The following is a 22,274-nucleotide window of genomic DNA, read 5'->3' as shown; positions in this document are numbered from 1 at the left end:
AATTTTCTTTACGGAAACCTACAGTATATTTACAGTTAAAAAATATCTTCGATCATATTGCACACAATCCGGCCTTACGTTACGTAGAGATCGGCTCGTCTTTACAAATCTAAAAATACGTATCTACATAATACACTGTACAATATAAGCTTGATTATCGTCGACCCGAATCGTCAATAGACTCGGGGCTTCAGACGAAAATCTTGATAAGTGGCAGCGGCTGCAAGCGGCGGAGGCGGTGGTGGTCTGGGGCGTTGCTGTTGCTGTTGCTGCTGTTGCTGAGACGTCGCTTCTCGAGGCCTGTAACTGCCGAAAAACACGCTGTCGGTCTCGACGCTTTCGCCTCCGCTCTCGCTGTTAGCGGCACCGTTTGTCTCGTCGCTCTCGCTTCCGCTACCCCGGTAAGAAGTCGTTCCTCGAGCTCGTTGTTGCTGTTGCTGCTGCTGGTGCTGCTGTTGCTGATGATGATGGTGATTCTGCATTTGACGACATTCCTGTGAACCGTTGCTCTCGGGGCTGCTGCTGACGTAGGCGCTGTCCTCGACGGAGCGTCGCGAGGACAGGGACTTGTCGGCGTTGCTCGTACGGCTCGAGCGTTGGCTCACCGAACGACTGGTGATGCTGTTGTCTTCGTTGGATTGGCATTGCCACTTGTTGAAGCGATGCTGATGGAGAGGATTTCAAGATTTAATTGAAATATTCATTGAAAAACATAAATACTTTTAGAAGCTTTGAGCTTTCACTAACTATTTGATCATTGGCGTTGTTGTTGTTATTACTGTGAGCATCGATGCTCGCGATGATCCTTGATCGGCTGAAGCCGTTACCGATCGCCACGTCGGAAAAGCCTTTGTCTTCGTTCGCTTTGTTCGCCGATCCGTTTTGAAGTTCTTTGTTTTTCGAATTCGAAGTCACGCGATTTCCAAATATCGACTGCTTATCGACGCTCTTGGTTTCCTTGCTATCCGCGGGACTCGTTTCGTTAGATTTTTTTTCATTTTTCGCTGTAACGATAATTCGTATCGACTGATATTAAAAAAACTCTTCATTCGTTTCAAATCAAATATTAAATTAATAACATACATAGAGTCTCGCTCGTCTCGTTGTCCGAAGTCGTCGGAGGCAGAGGCGGCGGTTTGGGAACAACGTCCGGCTGATTATCCGCTTTTCTCTGTCGTCGCTCCTGCCGTGGCAGCAGAGGACTGCAGTCCGAGTCTTTGTTGTTGGCGGACGCTCGATGCATCATCGCCTGCACCCCTTGCTTGGCCCACGAGCTATTATTTCTCTCGATTATTGTTGGAGTCTTGGCGTTGGTGGTAGTGGTGGTGTTGGTCGACGTGGGCTGCTTCGCCGTTTCTTGCTGCTGTTGCAGTTTTTTATGTTGGCTCTGCAGCATTTGCTGAGCTTGCTGCTGGAACTTCAGTCTGGCCTCGTAGATGTCTCGTAGGCTGTTGTATTCTCTCGATGATTTTGGTGGTTCTGTTTTATAAGTATATACCATTACGGGAGGGGTGAGTCTCGAGAGAACATCGCACGATCGGTATATAATAGAAAATGAGCTCGACTTACCATCGGGAACGTCCTCGCGGAAGCTGCGCTTACTCTTGAGCAGTATGTGGGTTGTCGAGCGTTCAAGCGAATCCACGTAAATCTCCGTGTTTGTATTGTCCCGTAGGCCCTTGTTATTGCTGTTGTTACAATTATTATTATTATTGTTATTAGCCACGAGCTGGTGCTTGGGCGGCTTGCGATCGAGCGTGTCGGGCTCGTACTCGGACTCGTCCTGCTTGGGATAGCTGCGCGGCGCGTCGACCAGCTTTATGGTGAGGTGGCCTGGATTCTCCGCCTCGTACTGTATCTCCGGTCCGGAGTCCTCCTCGGCGTCGCTGTCGGTCGGACTGGCGTAGCCGTCGTTCACGTAGACCTCGCTCACCAGGGCGTAGTTCTCCGGTCGCAGTGGTATCACTTCCGGTAGATTGTACTGCCGATTCGAGACAAAGAAAATCCGATTAGAAAATTTTCAATAATTACGAGAATTAAAAAAATATATTCGTTCAAGTGTACGTGGATCCTTACGCTTTTGACGACGTTACTTGTCGTTTCGCTGATCTGCACGTCGACGATCGTCCCGGAAGTCGTCTGTTGATAAGGTGGCGTCGGTGCTTCTGGCTCGTCGCCGCTCATCCTAATGGCAATTCTGTTGCTCTTTTCCAGACTGTCCGTCTCGAAATCGAAGCCGAGCTTTTTGTTGACGAGCTGCGAGGCTGCTACGCCGTTGCTCGTAGTTTTATCCTTGGCTATGGCCAATTCTTGAATGACGGCGTCCATCATGCGTTTGGCTTCGTTCTTCTTGCTCGGCTGTACCGAGTCGTTCGCCGCACTGATCGACGGGCGCGAATTATTCGCGTCTTTGAAGTAATCCGAACCCACGAATTTGTTTCTGGCGTTCAAAGTTTGCTGCTGTTGTTGCTGCAAGTCCATGGGATGCACGATCGACTTCCTCGCCACCTCCTTCAGAGTGATCTTTGGTTTGGCGCCGTTCTGTAGCTGCTCGAGCTGCGCCAGGAACGACCTCTCGATGGCCCGACGCACGTCGTCGTTGATCCTCGTGTTCTCGTCCTCGGGGCCGCTCGACCAGTCGTCGGCCGAGGCGCAGGAGCGTCGTCTCGCCAAGTACTTGGCCAAGCGCTTCGGGGTCTTGAGCTGTTCATGATGACGATGCTCGTTGACGATCGCGTGGCCGTTGCACAAACCACCGACCTTCTGACGACGATGCTGCCTCAACGACGAGTCCGCGGCGGCCTCGTCCAGCAGCAGCGGCAGAGATCTGCACGACCAGCTGGTGCTCTCGGTGTCCGGATCGCCGCGCGGACGCTTGCCGACGCGCCAGTCCAGGGTCTCGATGGCGGAGGAGCCGGGAACTCGACGCTGGTCCAGCGACTTGACGTTCTCGAGCCAGGCCCTGACGCGGCTCTCGCCCGAGTCGGCGTCGAGCAGCGGTAGATTCGGCGTGGACGAGCCGTGACTGCAGCCCGGACAGCCGCCGCAACCGTTGTTGCTGCCACTCGCGAGTCTCGAGGTCGGTCCCAGATTCTGCACGGAGTTGGCGCGGCGACGTCGGCTCAGGCCTCTCTGATCGGAACTGCTCGGCCGCTCCGACGACGATTCCTCGGGAATTTCTGCGGACATCGTTATCGATTGGCGTTTTATTTTGAGTAGATCAATATTACGCGATTAATTACGATAATCGTCTGACTTACCGTTCAACGTTGGAACGAATCTTTTGGCCACCATCTTGTGCTTGGCCACGGAGATGACTTCTCTAATTTTCAGCAAGAACTCGATGGCCGCGGGTGGCGGCGCCTTCAACAGCTGCTTCTCGAAGTAGGCCGGATTGAAGTAGAGCTTGCGCCTCTGCGTGGCCGGAAAGCCGGCGGCCTGCTGATTGTGCTGGCTGTACTGGTGATGCTGCTGCAGCTGCTGCGAGTTGGTCGCACCCTCGGACGTCGTCTCGACGATCCGGACGTTCTCCTCGGGCAGTCGCTCGCCGATGATCGAGCCGGAATTGTTGTTCTGCTCCTGCGGATCGATCGGCTCCTCCTCGTAACTTTCCTCGTGCTGTTGCTGATGTTGCTGCGATGGATGAACTATAGCCGCCGTCACCTGAAACTATGATAATAATAAGAATCCGATCAGGGATCATTTGAAGGAAAAAGAAAAAAAAGTTTGATTAAGAGAATTGTTTGTGGAACCAATAAGATTTTTTAACCTTTTTTTTTTGGTTCATAAACAGTTGATAAAAATTGAAAAATTTCATCTAGGCGTACTCTACAAGATTCAGAAAATATTGAGAAAGGATGACAGTTATTCTTGATAATTTTCAAGACATAAAACCAATTCTAAATACCACTTAAAATTCATGATTATTATCTGATCTGGCTTAAAATTATTATTTTTCAAGGTTACAATTGAGTTGTTAAAAATCATTGGTAAAGTTATTATAGCAGCATTTCAAGCAAAAATTTGACTACCTTTTTCATAACATCATTATTATTAAACTCTTGAAATTCGGAAGTCAAGAAAATTTGGAGCAAAAAATCTCTAACGCAGTATATGCAAAAACTTGTTAGTTTTTAAGCTTATTATTGGCGTATAATTATTATTGTTTTCGAAAATGCTCATATATTAACAATCTTTGATTATTCATATCTTTTTAAGTATACATAATTTATGTTTACTTAATTATACCATAAGAAAGCTAAAATCATTATATACAAGAAACATTCATCAAAATGATAGAAAATAGGTTTTATAACGTGTTTTTCTCGCTATAAATAATGTAGTATTTTGGGCTCCATTGACTCGGATTCGGATTAACGAGGTGCGCAACTAGGCCCACAATAATAATACCGTTTCGATACAGCTATTTGTAAGTATTTAATGTGTGCGATAAAAACAGTAATTCAATGAGCAAAGAAGAATATATCGAGTGGAGCAAACGGTCTCATACTTAAACCTTCACTTGGTTCCCTAGCTTTAGGGAACATGCTCAGCGCTCCGTGTCCACCTAACGGCCAAAGAAGAACGTAGGATTTCGGAGATAAATTCGAAAAAAAAGACTTGTAAATTGAACAAGTGATCTTCGTTCTCTCTTAACTATCTAATCAAACTAATAGATTGGTCAGGTATACTTCAAAGAGAATTTTGCGTCGCAAGAATTTCAGTGCTCTGGTAAGTTCTAGAGTTAATATTTCACTGGAATTCCGAAAGGAGTATCAATTATTATTTGAATTGAAATTGAATATGGCTTTGAACTTAGTTTTGAATTTCGAATTTTTTTTCTGAACCTTCGTATACAAGATGATAAAAATTAAGTTTTTCTTATGAATTAGTCCGTATTGTCCTTAAATGTCATATACATTTGTACATTAGAAATGCCTTAAAATAAGAACATTTTATAAACCATGTTTATGGCACTCAACTTTTTAAATATATCTAAAAGGATATATTTAGTATTTTATAATATATTTAGTAATTCAATCTAAAACATACTGGCACCTGCCGGAAAAACGTTCGAAATTGGGGCTACTGAAAAAGAGTGATGGACTACTTTAAAAAATCTTAAAAAATTCGTACATATTGTTTGGTTGTTTCAAAACATTTTTGCAAAAGGGGCTTCAAATTCTTGAAAATCTATGGGTTATCTATAGCCATACCCAACGAGAAGTGTCACTTGAAAATAACGTTAAAGCTCAGTTTGTATTTACTCACGTTGTCTGGCTCGGGCTCGCTGTGACGACGCAGCTGCATGAGTTTGTCGATGCGATCGTTCTCGATGCAGCTTATACCCACATTACCGATTTCGTAATGCCTGTGTTGATGTTGCTGCTGATGCTGCTGCTGCTGATGTTGATGCTGATGCAGCTGCTGCTGCAACTGCTGCGAAGAATGATGATGATGTCCGTTGCTGCTCTTCTGCAGCAAGTGAGTCGACGAGGCGCTCAGCAGCGAGGGCGAAGCGGCCGGCGACGAGGACGACTTGATGATCCGAGCCAGTGGATCGTACTCCGTGGGGCTGCGATGACCGCCGGCGTCGACCATCGACGGTCTGTTGCTCTCGACGTCGTGGCCGTGATGGTCAAGTCGATCTTTGGCGGGTCCGCGTCGCCGCTTGCTCCGCACGCGATATCGCAGATAAATCGTCGTGGCGATCACGTAGACCAGCGCCAGGGCCACCGAGGACACGGCGATCGCTATGTACTCGGAGCTCGACAAGCCCCGGGAATTCGTGGAGTCGTCGCCGCCGCTGCCGTTGCCGCCGCTGCCACCGCTCGAGAACGAGACCTCTTTGATTGCTGGAAAATCCCGCATCGTATAATCAATTTGCGAGGCTAAATTATCTCTTACGTCGCGCTTATAGAGTGGTGCCGACTGAAAGATTCATCGTTAGCGACTCGCGATTCATAGATGTTTTAAATATTATATTCGAGAGACAGAACATTATAGAGAGGTAACCGATCCCTACAACGACTATACTCTTGCACGCGAGGCTCTTTATAATTTGTGACCAAGCGCCGCCACGCTGCCTTTATTTTTACAATGCATAACGATCAATTAATGCGAGCTATAGCACACAGAAGCGCGTTCCGATTTAACGATCCTCTCTCTCTCTCTATAATGCGGTACACTTGAGATACGAGCGCGACACGTGTGCGTATGTATGCGCGCACTTGGAGTGTAAATAGTTAATACACAGGCAGCTGTTTTCATTCGAGATTTATGGTAAAACGATAAAAGTCTGTATGTATAGTACCGATTCGCTAGTAGAATCGTACGCCGTGCGATTGGCAAGGATCGAGAGCGTATTTGCCACCGATTTGCGTTGTCTATTAGGCGGCAGAGTTCAATTTTTTAGCAAAATGTAAAAAACCAGTCATGTGCAAAGGTCGAAAAGATTACGCATGTGACAAGAGTTGTAGTAAAATTCAAAGGCCAAACGCACCATTACTTGTACAATAAACTCTACTGATTCTCTTATGGGTAATGTAATGAGGCGTGCTCGCCATCTATCGGTCGCTTTGTAGCTATTCAACGTTGAGTTTGTATCATTTGTAGCGAGGCGTCTCGCTTTACGCCCCCAGCAAAGAAAATCGTCGTCTCGCTAATATACCGTTCGGTGCGTCGATCGAATATATCGTACGAACTTACTGTGTCGGGACGGAGATCCAGCGACTCGGAAGGTGACGCAGGGCGTAAAGACGCCCTGGATCTTCGGCGAGGGTTTGGAGTCGCGACAGGCCAGTTTCACCATCACGATCTTGCCCTCCGCCGTCTCTCGCAGTCTCTGCTCGCCGGTCCACTGCAAAATCAAATACCCAATCCGGAGATCGATGTTAGTTTCTCAAGTACGAATGATAGATAAGAAAAAAGTATTTACAGAAAAACGAGGTTCCGAGTTTCTTTTTTTTTTTTTAGAAAATCATGTATCACGCGCCTCGGCTGATCTTCGGTTCCGTCGTAGTACGTGTATAAATAAGTCGAAGTGCTAATGCGCGCATTGCCGCGATTTAATCCTCGCACACGCGCGAGAGCAGCAGCAAGTTGCTTGCGGATTTATTTACAGTAGGTGCACAAATCATCGAACGACTTATATCGAAAGAGGAACTGGACAAAACTTAGCGACCTAAAACTTGGACGTTTTTCTTCAAGGCTGCTAGTACACGTGCACCTGCATTAAAAAAAAAGGATCGAGTCCGTAATCCAAACGGTATGCGTTACGCGCGCAAATGTTCCGCGTATATCACTGTGTGCGATGCAGTCGTTAGAATTAATAATCTTTTTATAAACATCTCACGGAGAGCCGCGAGAAAATCAATCCCATGGCGTAAAGATAAATCTCGCGCGAGCGCGACACCACATACTTTGCTTGATTATTTATAAAGAAAGTGACGATAGTTATTCGGTCACTGCGCGTACGCGCCGCAACCTACATTTAATTGCCGTGCGTCGTTAGTTTTTTTGTATTTTGTTTGCATTTCCGAAGATCAGCTCGTTTACGTAGCGTAGAAATAGTATAGAAGCCAACGCAAGACTTACTTTGAGAAAAGTTCGCGCCTCGTCGCGATACAAGCTCAGCGGGAATTCCAGGCCGGATAGATTTTTCAGATCCGACCAGCCGGCGTGGCCTAGCTGCTGGACGCCCGTGACCACGCATAGCGGTGACTCCGCGCCTGGCCGTTGACAATGACAACATTAAAAAGCAAATCATGTGACATAAGTATTACGACGAATCGATGTCGAGATGACGAAGGTCGTGCTTTAATATACTCACCTGGAATGGTTATTTCCGCATGGGGATAGATGATCTGGCCGTACTGGGGCAGGAATACGTAGGGCACCTTCTCGACTAGGCCGGATGCGCTCGTGAAGCTGGCCGTCACCGTACACTCTGTTGAATTTAAAAAAATAAAAAATCATTATTGAACAGTTGGATCGAATACTGGAGACATTCGCTTACACATCGTCACAGAGAATGAACTCCTCGTGAATAGTAATATAGATGTATCGTATTATAATAATACGCATGAGAAAAATAAGAGAGAATTGCGCGTGCGGCATCTGCGGAGAGTCGTTTGAGTTTCAGGGCGCTAACGTCTTACACATAAACCTGCATCTTTCTCTGGTCTGACGCCGTGCCGAAGCGCCCATACATGTATAGTACATGGCATTTATATAAACGCGTGCAATTTTCTCTCCTTAAAATCTCAAAGCTCGCGGAGATCGTCGTAATTATCTTTAATAATGGGCCCTATGTGTACGTGCAGTGTCCGCGAGCGCACGTGCTCTGCTCTGTGCTATGTGCACAAGTAAATCGTAATATCATAATATAGTATAATTCGTATATATAAAATCTTGACTTCGAGAGATCGAGAAATGAGAGAGGGGAAGAGTGAGAGGATTAAAAAAAGGATACGTGCGAGTATGCGTTACACGTGGCTGCTTGTATTACGACTGGCGAGCAACATTTTTGAACTCTTTCCAGACTCGAATAATGCGAGGATAATTGCACGACTGCGAGAACATTTTTTTCGACTGGCGACACCTTGTTTACAGAGGTGGACTGAAAAAAATTGCTACTCCCATGCAAATAGCTTCTTGCTGCTCAATTGAAGCAGTTTATTTTTGAAAACTCGGAAAATTAAAATTGAAGCATAATCAAAATAAGATTGTGGAAAGTACTAAGAAAAGTGACACTTTTCACGTTGATTTTATCAATAAAAGTTATTTCACGTCTCTTGGCAAAAATAATCAGTGTCCGCCCGCAAATTTATCCAAATCTTTCAATAGGCCGCGTTTTATCAATTTAGTGTTGTGTATCATTACACGACGTTTATAAAAAGTCCAGTACTTAACTAAACGCTCGTTCCATTCACAGTTCCAAACAAGATTTGAAAAAAATTCCGTTATATCTTCTATAATGAAAAAAAGAAGGAATAATCGAATACGTATAATTTTGTAAAAATGGTCCGATTGATAATTTCTGAGAATTTCATGGACTGCTTTTTGGTGTTAACTTGAATTCTATGTAAGTACACAAAATCTCAATGATCTTGGTGGACCGTGATTTGATGCTTTGAAAAATCTAACTTATTTCCAAATTTCCTCTTGCATTTGTCGCTTGAATGATCTTGATGAATCTCATGGACTATCCATTGGTGCCTCGATAGATCTGATTTACGTCTAAATTTCTGTTCGCACTTGTCACATGTGAAATCCTTGCGACCCTCATGTTCCGCATTTTGGTGTCTGAACAAGCCCGTTTTTTGTCCAAATTTCTGATTGCACTTGTGGCATGCGTAATCTTTGCGACCTTCGTGAACTGTCTTTTGGTGTCGGAGCAAATTCGATTTATCTCCAAATTTCTTCTCACATTCATTGCATGGATAATTTTTGCGACCTTCATGGATTGTTGTTTGGTGTTTTATCAAATTTGATTTCGTTCCAAATTTCTTCTCGCACTTATCACATACGAAATCGTTGCGACCTTCATGAACTGTTTTTTTGTGCATTAGCAAATGCGATATTCGTGCAAATTTTTTCTCGCAATTGTCGCATGCATAATCTTTGCGACCTTCATGAATTGATTTTTGGTGTACGAACAAATCTGATTTTCTTCCAAATTTTTTCTGGCATTTATCGCATGCATAATCTTTGCAACCTTTATGAACTGTCTTTTGGTGTCGGAGCAATTGCGATTTATCTCCAAATTTCTTCTCACATTCATTGCATGGATAATCTTTGCGACTTTCGTGTATTGTCCTTTGATGCTTCAACATATCTTTTTTATGTCTAAAATTCTTCTCGCACTTGTCACAAACATAATCTTTACGGCCTTCATGGACTATTTTTTGGTGTCTTATTAAATTGCTTCGATCCCCAAATTTCTTCTCGCATTTGTCGCATGCGAAATCTTTGCGACCCTCATGGATTACCCTTCGGTGAATGAGCAAATGCACTTTATGTCCAAATTTTTTCTCGCACTTGTCACATGCGTAATCTTTTCGACCATCATGGACCGTCTTTTGGTGGATGACCAAAGTCCATTTGTGTACAAATTTCTTCTCGCACTTGTCACATATGAAATCTTTCCGGCCTTCGTGGACTGTCTTTTGGTGCTTTAACAAATCCGATTTTTGTCCAAATCTCTTCGCGCACCGTTCACATGAGTAATCTTTGAAAACTTCGTGGAATATCTTATTGTGTTTGAGTAAAGTTAATTTACTTTCAAATTTCTTCTCGCAATTGTTGCATGTGAAACTTTCGCGATTTTTATGTACTAATTTTTGATGCGTAAATAAACTCGATTTTTTAACAAATTTCTTTTCGCACTGGTCGCATGAAAAATCTTTGCGGCTTTTGTGTTCTGATATTTGGTGTCTACTCAAATGACTTCGAAACTCAAATTTCTCTTCACACTTGTCGCATGCGAAATCTGTTTTTATATTGTGAATCGTGTCTCGGTGTATTATCATGCTTGATTCTAGTGTAAATGCCTCCTGACAAACAGCACAAACGTATTTTTCGTTGTTTGAAACAACAATGTCGTGTTCATTCGAGTTATCTTTTGAAACGATTTCCTCGGATTTCTTTTCACTTTTATTCATTTTGGTGCCTAAATCAAACGATTGATCAATCTATTAAGTGTCACGGAATTTGAATGAGTGAAATTTTGCTTTGGTAATTATAGCTTGTTTCATCGGGAAGGACAATATTCAAACTAATTTATTTTTACTATAAACATGATCAATGTGTTGTCGAAAGACGATGTCAAAATTGTTTATGATCACATTGTTTACAATTAAGTTACCGAGGGCTTTGTTTATACATTCTCCTTCTAAAACTAAATATTCTTCAAAAAAGCTTCTTGTATAATATCGAGTCAATGAATCAATTCAATATATCATAAATTAATAAAAAATTTTTATATTCATTCCAACATTTGCCGCCCCGACGACATGGTGTGATTGGCGTGCTCCGTAATCGGCCACCACTAATTGTTTACCCACATTATCCTCGTAAATTTGTTGCCTCAATGGTGCGTTAATATAAGATTTCAGATTCCTCGTGAGATTTCGTCGATAAATGTAATAAACAATTGGCACATGTTTATACTCGCGTGCGGCAGTGCCTAATTCGTATACATGTGTAAAGGTCGTAAAGCGATGCACAGCTTAGTCGATGCTCGCGTGCGCGCCATCGATTCTGCGAGGATTTAAGTCGTCTCTCTCTCTCTCTCACTCGAACTTCTTGCACGTGTCAAGATTCATGACTCGTTTTGCGTATCTCTCTTTCCCTCTTTTTCTCCATTATAATTCACGTTTTTTTCTTCCCCTTTTGTAAATTCACCCGCGCACGCGGTTCGCCACACCACCGTTACGTTACATCCCATTGAGAAGCACGCGAGTGACCTTCTCACGCGTAGCAGGAATTCACGCCGGCGATGCGTGCAATTGCCGATAGTGCGAGCTGGGTCGACGATCGAAGGGAAAAAGCAGTTTATTTATATGCGAATTCATCGTAGCATATTCGCGCGTCTTTACGTATACGAGACTCGCGCTGCGATTTTCCATATCTGTGAATCGCGAATGGACCCCGGAATATGCCGTACGCTCGAGGAGTGCGCAATCACGCATCACCGGTGCAATGTTAAATTAAATCCAATCCGATAAAGTCATTAATTCGATCGGTTACATCCGAATGTAATTGAATCGGCAGCGCAGCAAGAGAGAGAGAGAAAGAGCGAAAGGAAGAAAAGCTATGTAATGTAGTAGGCACGCGAGTCTTTTCATGCCGCGCGTGAATGAAGCAATTATAACCATGAGCGCCGATGATATCTGTTTGTACAGGCAATGATGATTATACCAGCTTGTAATTTGTTTGTATAATTTCATCGGAACGTGAAAGTCTGTAATACCGATTGTTCGTTTATACATCTTTATATCTACAAGACGCCAGGCCAAATCATTCCTGATCGAGGCACGAGCATATCCGTAATAATATACACACAAATCGTAAGTTCTGCATACAGGGAGCAAAAGAGGCGATTGAAAACTCTCGAGATAAGTGACGATAAACTATTACATCACAAGTATAACAATGACATCGACACAGAACCATCGAATTTCTTAATTCGAAAATCGGACAACCTGTCCGAAATATTCAGAATTATCTATATAATGTCGAGATTTTAATCAATCGCTTTGATAAAACGCGCAGATAAATGCCTGTATATAATAACTCTTCGAGGTATATGCTCGTCAATAATTATGAAGTCGAAGTTCTTGTGTTTTTAGTCGAAAAATCGTCTCTACGAAGTCCGCCATCGCCGCTGTCACAATCGTCGTCGTCGTTGTCGTCGTCTCCGGTACACGAAGAAATTTAGCATTGCAATTGCGTTGCTACCCCCTTGAAAGTGTCGTGTATCAAGCAGCGATGGCGGATAGCCGCAGCAAACCAGCAGCAGCATCAGCAGCAGTTCAGGAGGCGGAGGAGTTCGGCGAGAAGCCCGTGTCGATGAAGTGCCCGCTCTGTCACGAGAACATCGTAACGCAGGTCGATAAGGTGGCGACTTGCAAGTACGCGCTGCTGGCCACACTCTCTTGTCTCCTTTGGTAAGTTTAGCTATGTAAGCTCACGAATGCGTACATGTAAAAATAACAAGAGATAAGGAAACGCCGATTGTGTCGTTTAAAGTTATCGTTTCGCGCGATTATCTCTATCTCTCTCTCTTTTTGGCTCGCAGCGTTTGGGTATGCTGCCTGCAGAATCTGCTGCTCTGCCGCGGCATGATGGTGAACGAGCACACCTGCCCCATGTGCAAGGAGGTCATAGCCGTGGTGCCGGCCGAGCCCGTGCCGATGCGCGAAGTCTGCGACGACGTGCTAGTGGATTGTTTCTAGGTTGTCGATAAGCAGCATCCCCAAACAAACGAAGTGAGTGCAACAATCAATGCTCTTATGACGAATACACTCTTCAAAGATTTGCATTTTATTCAGATAAAAGTTATTATGAAAAAGTTCGATTCTTGGAAAATGTTTTTTTTTCACAATTTATTAAAAACAAATTACTGAATCAACAACAGTTTATTTGGATCAATTAATCATTTTTTTTAATTAAAAAAATATTTATTCAATCCAACTAAATGTTAATTTTAATCAGTTATGTATATGATGGACATGAAGTTTGATATAAAAAATATTATTAAATAATTAATAATAATTATAATTATTCATTCGTTTGCAAGAACCAAATGTATCGTTAGTTCAATTAAGTGACATTATATTTGCGGAAAAATATTTGGAACGAAAAGAAAAAGTATTGAATGAGTCGATCGAAATATTTTTGAGTGAAGCAAGTACTCTTGTTATAAAAATTTCTAGTTTCGATCAATTACCTAGATGGCGTATTTCGCACCTCTAAGCAGTAAAACATTGTTTGTACTGGTTTAAGTCCGGATTATAGCGGCTCACATAAGGTGCAGGTCACTCGCACGACGAATCGTCCAAGTTCGTACTGCGTTCGTTAGAGAACTTATCATTCGGATAATTGAGTCACTGCGTGTATAGTGGCTCAATAAGAAAATAAACAGCTCGCGCGCATTGATTTACGAGCGTGCGCGCCCTCGCGGGCTTACCGGTTTCCAAAGAGACGGTTTTATTCGCTGATCGCGGATCGCCTCGTTTGCCTATCTTCGACGAAAAAAAAAATATCTTTTCTAATAGCCAATAATATTATATACGCGCAGGTGCTTCGCGGCCAGCACTGCTACTGCCGTGTACATAGGTACTTCTAACTAGATAATATAATCTGTATTAAAATTCTTTGACGACTTTCATTGGGGATCTGATAAGACATTTATACGTATGAAAGAAGTGGCGTTGCGTCATTCCTTCTAGCACGACCACTACTGCCACTGCCGCTGCTGATGCTGCTGTTGCTGCTGCAGTTTCACTTTTACGATTTTCCTCGCTTCAGCGAGTTGATGACTATTTAATTGCCACCGATACTGCTCGTCAAGAGTATGGGTTTTCACGTTGCGGGGATCGGCAACTGCATCGTATAAACAGCCGTCAATGACCGATCGATATAATTGTTTATTTTGTGACACGGCGCGCACGTTTTCAAAATTACGGTTTCATCGAGCGTAAAAGCAAGAAAAAAAAAGGATCGAACATCCCGCAAGACGACTGCGTACCAATATTTGCAAAGCGAGGCACCTAAGCGCGAATACGAGAATTTTCTCACGTTGAGCTGCGCGTAGCCTCACGGGTGCATCATCACCACATGTAGTATATATTAGCAGCGGCGGCGCGCGGCCAGTGCACCGATGCACACACAGCATATAATACAAGAGAGTTAAATTTGCCCAGTCATGCGCCAGCTGCTTCTCGCGAGCGCATCTCTCAACCTTTATGCACTTGCTGCTCTGGCAGGTATATAGCAGCGCAGCGTATGAGGTAACAGCAGCGGCAGCAGCAGTAGCCGAAGCAGGAAAAATGTACGAGGATGAGATTTATATGCGTATCGTACCGGCTACGTACTCTGAAATAAGGAATTATAAAGTGCTTTGCACACAGAATTCTGCGCGGTGCGCTGTATATCTGCAAGAAAATGCATCGATATTTGAGCTTGTACTTGGATGATGTTGACGACGAGCAAGTTTTGAATATTACTTGTAAATAACTTCGTTTTACAGAGCGTTGAATTCTATAAATAATATTTGCGGCTATTTGTCTATTCGTCTTGGGGCAGACGATCCAACGCCCGATCGCGAGATATATCCCTTGCTACCTGTGTCCGACTCAATTCTCATCGCTTATGTAGGATATAAGCTACCGGCAACAGCAAATCGGCACGTCTCGAACCTCGATCGACCGCTGTTTACGCACGTAAGCATGAACGAGCTCCTAGTCGATATTATATACTTATACCCCTATCAAGTACACGGTTCATTTTATTTCAACAGTCAATTTTCAGGATCGTTACTATTAGTGCGCCGTGGAATTTGATCACGCATCTTCGGAATAGCAGCATAACGCGCCGGTTATTTATTCCGACTCGTCGTCGTCGTACGCTTCGATCGATTTTTAAGTTAATTAACGCTCGAACATCGTAAAAGTTGTTATTCAGCTTGTATATGGAGATGGTATGTGTCTATTTGGCGATGTTTTTAATGCATAATATTAATGGTTGCAGGAAAAAAAAAGATGTCGCGCGACTCTGGCCGTGCGCGAGTACGTGTGCGCGAGATAGGAAACATAACTCAGCATTTCGATATTGATCATTCGCGAGCTCGTGGAAATAAAATTCTTTATGCCTGGGCGTACAGGGGGATGCTCGTGGAATGTCTCGTTACAACCGATTTCGATCGTTGTAGGCTGTCCCGATGGACGTTTTTTTTTATACATAAAATTTCTTTCCGCGCGTTGGGTACGAGGAGTTAAGCCGTAATAAGCGAACGCGAGAAACATAGAAATATAGATTGAGGCAAAATTTCCTTTCAAGAATAATATTTTTGTCTTCTGTGTTTACAATGATAATATGCATCTGACTGCTTTTACATGGATCCAGTGTCGGGTCCAGTGTCAATCTCGCCTTGGTGTGGAGGTGGCAAAGGTTGGAATGAATATTAAATTTTTTTGTTACGAATTGATCGTATTCTAGCTGTCATCGCTTGAAAGCTCATTTTTTGGTTACAATTAAGAACACCACTGTCCGATCTTGATAGGTAGACTCTAGATAGTGCCATCAGCCTCAACTTTTTTTCCCATTTGAAAAGATAAGTCTAATGTATAAGGTCTATGTACTGGATATTTTTTGTGTGAACTCGATGTTGTCTGTCGAAAAATCTATGCATCTTACTTAGTTTGAGAAGACACAATAAATTGCGCCCAGAAATCGCCGCAAACTTAGAATTTTAAATTGTTTTCAATGTTGTAAGAACAATGTACAAACAGAAAAATCAATACTTGCTTGTGAACAATACAATCATAAACGATATTGACATCGTCCCTCGAACACTGATTGTGCTTATAGTACAATTAAATTAGTTTCAATATTGACTTTCTCGATGAAACAAGTTATATAACACCAAAAGATAGATTTCATTCGTTAAATTGTCGTGATACTAAATAAAAGGATCCGCCGTTTAATTTAGGCACCAAAATGGATAAAAGTGAGGAAAAATCCGGAGAAGTTATCTCTAAAGATCATTTAAGGGACAACGACATTGTTGTTTCAGACAACAAACAATACTTTTTTGACTTTTCTCAGAAGGCACTTATTGCACAAGAATCAAGCTTGATAACACACCAAGACACAATTCAAAATGAACCGAAAAATTATAATTGCGACAAGTGCGAAAAAAAATTTGAGTTCCGAAGTCATCTGAGTAGACACCAAATATCAGTACACAAAGGCCACAAAGATTTTGCATGCGACAATTGTGAGAAGAAATTTGTAAAAAAATCAAGTTTGATGACGCACCAGAAATTAGTACATAAAGATGGCAAAAATTTCACTTGCAACAAGTGCGAGAGAAAATTTGAAAATAAATCAACTTTATTCAAGCACCAAAAAATATTCCACGAAGTCTTCAAAGATTACTTGTGTGAAAAGTGCGCTAAGAGATTCGGAAATAAACAAAGATTGCTCTTGCACATAACAACAGTTCATGAGCGCTTCAAAAATTTTACATGTGACAAGTGCGAGGAGATATTTACAAAAAAATTAAATTGGCTCTTTCACCTGAAGACAACACACGAAAGTACAAAAGATAACTTGTATGACAATTGCGGGGAAAAATTTGGAAGAAAAGCGGATTTGATAAAGCACCAAAAGACAGTCCACGAAGGCCGGAAAGATTTCACATGTGACAAGTGCGAGAAAAAATTTGGAAGAAAAACATATTTGCTTATCCATCAAAGGACAGTCCACGAGGGTCGCAAAGATTACGCCTGCGACAATTGCGAGAAAAAATTCGGACAAAAATCGAGTTTGCTGTTCCACCAAAGGACAGTACACGTAGGTAGTAAAGATTTTGAATGTGACAAGTGCGAGAAGAAATTTGGATTAAAATGTAATTTACTCCACCACCAAAAAACAGTCCACGAAAGTCGCAAAGATTACGCATGTGACAAGTGCGAGAAAAAATTTGGAAGAAAAGCATATTTGCTTATCCATCAAAGGACAGTCCACGAGGGTCGCAAAGATTACGCCTGCGACAAGTGCGAGAAGAAATTTGGGAGTAAATCGTATTTGCTCCGACACCAAAAGACAATTCACGAAGGCCGAAAAGATTTTACATGTGACAAGTGCGAAAGAAAATATGGAACAAAATTGATATTAATTAGACACCAAAAGACAGTACATAAAGATCGCAAAGATTACCTATGTGACAAGTGCACGAGTAAATTTGCGCGAAAATCGTATCTGCTCATTCACCAAAGAACAGTACATGATAGATGCAGAGATTTCGCATGTGACAAGTGCGAAAAAAAATTTGGATTAAAATCGAAGCTGCTAATACACCAAAAGGCAGTGCATGAAGGTCGCAAAGATTTTGCTTGCGATAAGTGTCAAACGAAATTCGGGGATCAAAGTAATTTATTAAGGCACCAAAAGACAGTTCATGAAAATCAAAAAGATCACGTATGTGACAATTGCGAAAAAAAATTTGGATAAAAAACGAATTTGCTTATCCATCAAAGGACAGTCCATGAAGGTCACAAAGATTACACATTAGGGTGGTTCGCTTTTGCAAAAATGTTCAAAATCGCGCATACGTCATGGCGATTCTGAAAGTTCAAGTCTTTACGAAAAGAAAGCCGGGTTCAGAACCTAAAAAAAGTGTCGGGAACCGGTGTCGATCGATTTTTGAAGTTTAAAAACGTGGTCCAAAATAGGAGCAAAATCGGTCAACCATTCAATTTATTTCAAACTGTGTTTCGAGAGTAAAAATAATATCGACAATACATTTTCTTACGTATTTTTGTCTGTAGAATCGAATGCCGTAGTCAGTTTTGCTCTACGACTTCGTTTTCATCGATAAAAATGTACTTTTTTGATTTTTTTTTCGCTTAAAAATCCAAAAATCGACTTTGCAACGTTTAAAAATGAACAGAAAAAATCTTCGAAAATTTTTGACACTACCAAAATTTAGGATTTTTTGTGACGAATCCAACCGTATAAATTAGTATATGCTTTAAAATTATTTTCATTCATAAAAATGCAAATTTTCGATTTTTTTTGGCTGAATTTGACGAAAAATCTCGAAAACGAGCCCTTTTTGAGAGAAAGTGCTCTTAAAAAATCCCGCTGCAGCATTTTTTTTGTATTTTTTGCTGTAAAATTGAATGACGTTGTGATTTTGGTCCTAAAACATCGTTTTAGAAAAAAACGATTTTTTTTCGAAAACATCTCGTTTTCGAGATTTTTCGTCAAATTCAGCCAAAAAAAATCGAAAATTTGCATTTTTATGAATGAAAATAATTTTAAAGCATATACTAATTTATACGGTTGGATTCGTCACAAAAAATCCTAAATTTTGGTAGTGTCAAAAATTTTCGAAGATTTTTTCTGTTCATTTTTAAACGTTGCAAAGTCGATTTTTGGATTTTTAAGCGAAAAAAAAATCAAAAAAGTACATTTTTATCGATGAAAACGAAGTCGTAGAGCAAAACTGACTACGGCATTCGATTCTACAGACAAAAATACGTAAGAAAATGTATTGTCGATATTATTTTTACTCTCGAAACACAGTTTGAAATAAATTGAATGGTTGACCGATTTTGCTCCTATTTTGGACCACGTTTTTAAACTTCAAAAATCGATCGACACCGGTTCCCGACACTTTTTTTAGGTTCTGAACCCGGCTTTCTTTTCGTAAAGACTTGAACTTTCAGAATCGCCATGACGTATGCGCGATTTTGAACATTTTTGCAAAAGCGAACCACCCTATTACACATGCGACAATTGCAAGAAGAAATTTGGACGCAAATGGCATTTGCTCATACACCAAAAGACAGTCCACGAAAATTGTAAAGATTACTCTTGTGACAAGTGCGAAAAGAAATTTGGAAAAAAGTCAGATTTGATAAGACATCAAACCATAGTTCATGAAGGTCATAAAGATTACGCATGCGACAAGTGCAAAAAGAAATTTGGACGAAAGCCGGATTTATTAAAGCACCAAAAGATAGTCCACGAAAGTTGTAAAGATTACTTTTGTGACAAGTGCGAAAAGAAATTTGGAAAAAAGTCAGATTTGATAAGACATCAAACCACAGTTCATGAAGGTCGTAAGGATTTCGTATGCGACAAATGCGAGAAAAAATTTGGACAAAAAACCACTTTGCTTAAGCACCAAAGAACAGTTCACAACTGTTCCAAAGATCATGCATTCGACAATTGCGAGCAAAATTTGGAAAAAAATCGGTATTGATCAAACACCAAAAAATAGTACACGAACTTTGCAAAGATTTTGCATGCGACAATTGTGAGGAGAAATGATGATCACAATTGTGAATGTTTATAGATATTTAAAAATATGTTTGTCTAAACTTTCAATAAAAATGTGCCGAAATTATTGTGTATCTCTTGAATTTCGGGCGCCCAATTATTATTACATCTTCGTTCCCTGTCGTGGTGGTACTTTACTGTTAAACTGAAGAAATTTCGCAAACTACTAATTACTATAGTCTTCGTATATTTTTTGGCTACTTAGTTTCTGCAACTATTTATGTAACAATTAGATCAGTCGAAAGTTTTTTTTATGTCTTATTTGGAGTTCCGATAGTGTCAAATTTTTATTTGGACACTGGATGTTTGATAAATCTCATTCGATGTTGTGCTGAATTGATCAAACATGTACAAGGGATAAATTTTGATGAACTTGCTGAAAAACTAATTTTCATTATTATTATTATTATTATTATTTATTTACCATAAAAAAACCCTGCATGTGCAAACAGTGCACAGCAAAAGTCTTACAGGAGGCATAAAGCCCGTAAATAGGTTAGTAGTCGAATCTCTATAATTAATTCTACTAATTATTTCTGCTAAGAGAGATGTGATCGGTAATAAATGATAACAATAAGTTCTTGTTAAAAAAAAATAGCTAGGATCGAAAGAATTTTTCCGGTGCAGGGCAATGGATCCTTTCTTGGAACTGTACGCGTTACCAGCTGTTGAATTATTCATAAACCAAGATTTATATCACAATTTATTGGCGATAGCAGGCCAAAATGCATGATGTCGATAAGTATATTTGTCGAATTTATTTATGTCTGGTATTATTTAATGTTGCAGGCTCTTTATGTCATTCGCAAATAAATAAAATTGAAATAAAATTGAAATAATCAATTTGCAAGGGTTTTTATTTTTCTCCTTTAATTTTATTTTAGTTTTATTTACACCAAAATCGAAAAGAAGTTTCAAATCTAGCAGCTGTTTTTACACATCAATCGGAACCACGCGTGAAACGTGTTTACAATTTTTGAGATTTTTAATTTGAAAGTACCTTTACCATATGAAAACTGAATCGACAGCGATTCAAATTCTCAGGACCAAAGAGAAAATAAACAATAATTTATTACGTTTAATAATTTATATATATTCTCGCCACGATTTTCAATTTTGCCGCGACTCTCGCATAGATGGCATTTTGACATTTTGCCTCTACGCCAGTTTGTCATGTAGTAGTCTGCTACAGCGCAGAGACTGCTGTCTTGCGAGCTGCGGCTTTTTGAAGCTTTGTTGTTCACATTACCCTATTCAATTAATAATTCCTGTTCAAAGTGAGTGCACGCAGTATTTATTTACCATAATACATTACGTTAGTCATGATGACGATGTCACTCTAATCAATGCTATCGACATCCTACTTTTATTAATTTACAACCATAACCTCTCCATGTTTCTTAATGGAAATCAATAAAAAACAAATAAGCCTCTTTTTCTGTAGAGTCAACAGTTATTTATTAATAATTGTTCATTATTGTAAAACAATTTTACAATAAATAATCTCTTCAAAATATATTCATTAACTATTTTGTATGACTCTTTTTACAGATGGGCATTCGACATGCTTATTTCATGTCTAGAACTGTCTTGGTCAAGAACAATGACGTTGAACATGCGACTAGAGTTTTGAACAGAATACTTGGCAAAGAAGAAATTTTGGATCAATTCAGACGAACAAGATACTATGAAAAACCAACACAAGTCAGAAGAAGGATCAACTACGAAAGATGCAAAGCAATATATGATGAAGATATGAATCGCAGAATTCAATTTTTAATGAGAACCAATCGAGTTGAAGCTTTCCCAGGCAATATGTAAACTTTCTTACTTTACTACGTAAATTGTAAATATATTCTTCTTTCATAGTTAATAGTAGTAAAGATATGGATTCTGAATAAAAAAATTGTTATTCAATTGAACTCAATCCAAGCATGGTTTTCATTTGAAAAATCACTTTTTGAATAAGTTAGTTATTATTATAATATGAACTTACCATTGATATGATCCACACAAATACGTAAGTCCTCTCGAAAAATAGGAAGACCATTATTGCATTGACAAGTGCAAGAGTCATAGGTGATACTGGCATCTACTGCAGGAGTGGGATCAGAAGTGTACGGACTAGCAGTGTTGCTGCTTAGAAACATGCAAGCTTCGAAGCAAGAGCCTGTAACATCAATTATAAATCAAATGATACAAAGTTATTGAAAATTTCAAGTCTTGCATGAAAATATGTTCTCAATTACTGCAATTATAGTTATACATAATAACTTTCTTTGTTCTCTATTACTGTAATCAAGGTTACACATAATAACTTGAAAAATAACTACAGCCATTGAGTCTTCTATATTGTAATGTTAATAATTTTTTCTTACCTGGAGTAGTAAAAATATCTCCATCGGTAAGCCGGGTCAGAGTAATTTCGTCGGCAAAATTCATGCGCCATATTATGATTTGACAGCTTAAAAATAAACTCCATGTAGATAACTGCATCTTCTCAGCATTCTGAACGGTCAATTAAGCATAGGTTCCAGGTTGCAATACAGACGGTGTTGTTTTTTTCGTGAGCACTTTTCCACTAACTTTTTTCCATGTTGTACTCAAATCTGTCAATTAAAACAGTGTCGATTAATTTTATAATTCATCAATTACAAATTTTTCGATTTTCTATATTAAGATAAATATTAAGTCCA

General features: G+C 40.6%; 3 protein-coding genes across 5 annotated transcripts; 2 read left to right on the top strand and 1 right to left on the bottom strand.

Moving 5' to 3' along the window:
• Positions 1 to 173: 173 nt before the first annotated feature.
• Positions 174 to 22,106, bottom strand: LOC106652405. Its single transcript, XM_023459613.1, has 13 exons — positions 21,957 to 22,106; positions 21,575 to 21,748; positions 7,832 to 7,948; positions 7,597 to 7,730; positions 6,709 to 6,859; positions 5,500 to 5,855; positions 5,272 to 5,397; positions 3,261 to 3,669; positions 2,077 to 3,179; positions 1,570 to 1,981; positions 1,084 to 1,479; positions 748 to 1,004; positions 174 to 665 (listed from the first exon to the last, which is right to left on the bottom strand). The coding sequence occupies exons 1-13, from the start codon at positions 22,072 to 22,074 to the stop codon at positions 174 to 176; spliced, it is 4,245 nt and encodes a 1,414-aa protein (XP_023315381.1). The 5' UTR covers positions 22,075 to 22,106.
• Positions 11,921 to 13,168, top strand: LOC106652642 (lipopolysaccharide-induced tumor necrosis factor-alpha factor homolog). Of its 3 annotated transcripts, none has more exons than XM_014371720.2 (3): positions 11,921 to 12,071; positions 12,354 to 12,671; positions 12,803 to 13,168. In XM_014371720.2, exons 2-3 carry the CDS (start codon positions 12,493 to 12,495, stop codon positions 12,957 to 12,959), a joined length of 336 nt encoding a protein of 111 aa, XP_014227206.1. In that variant the 5' UTR covers positions 11,921 to 12,071; positions 12,354 to 12,492; the 3' UTR covers positions 12,960 to 13,168. The 3 variants fall into 3 exon arrangements, with proteins under 3 accessions (XP_014227206.1, XP_014227204.1, XP_014227205.1); XM_014371718.2 differs by having other exon boundaries at positions 12,339 to 12,671; XM_014371719.2 differs by having other exon boundaries at positions 12,333 to 12,671.
• On the top strand, positions 20,761 to 21,505 carry LOC106652643 (28S ribosomal protein S21, mitochondrial). Its single transcript, XM_014371721.2, has 2 exons — positions 20,761 to 20,855; positions 21,130 to 21,505. Exon 2 carries the CDS (start codon positions 21,130 to 21,132, stop codon positions 21,397 to 21,399), a length of 270 nt encoding a protein of 89 aa, XP_014227207.1. The 5' UTR covers positions 20,761 to 20,855; the 3' UTR covers positions 21,400 to 21,505.
• Positions 22,107 to 22,274: the final 168 nt, after the last annotated feature.

Source organism: Trichogramma pretiosum, unplaced genomic scaffold, assembly GCF_000599845.2.
Source record: "Trichogramma pretiosum strain Unisexual culture from Peru unplaced genomic scaffold, Tpre_2.0 scaffold26, whole genome shotgun sequence".
Taxonomy (NCBI): Eukaryota; Metazoa; Arthropoda; class Insecta; order Hymenoptera; family Trichogrammatidae; genus Trichogramma; species Trichogramma pretiosum.
This window is presented reverse-complemented; position numbering and strand designations above follow the sequence as displayed.

Bases quoted from the DNA above. Each gene is read 5' to 3' on its own strand.
- LOC106652643 (XM_014371721.2), top strand. From the start codon at position 21,130: ATGGGCATTCGACATGCTTATTTCATGTCTAGAACTGTCTTGGTCAAG.
- LOC106652642 (XM_014371720.2), top strand. From the start codon at position 12,493: ATGGCGGATAGCCGCAGCAAACCAGCAGCAGCATCAGCAGCAGTTCAG. The intron at 12,672-12,802 runs GTAAGTTTAGCT...TTTGGCTCGCAG, and splicing joins ACACTCTCTTGTCTCCTTTG to CGTTTGGGTATGCTGCCTGC.
- LOC106652405 (XM_023459613.1), bottom strand. From the start codon at position 22,074: ATGCAGTTATCTACATGGAGTTTATTTTTAAGCTGTCAAATCATAATA. The intron at 7,949-21,574 runs GTAAGTTCATAT...TAAATTCAACAG, and splicing joins TTGTGTGGATCATATCAATG to AGTGTACGGTGACGGCCAGC. The intron at 5,398-5,499 runs GCCTCGTCGACT...CATCAGCAGCAG, and splicing joins CTTCGCCCTCGCTGCTGAGC to CAGCATCAGCAGCAACATCA.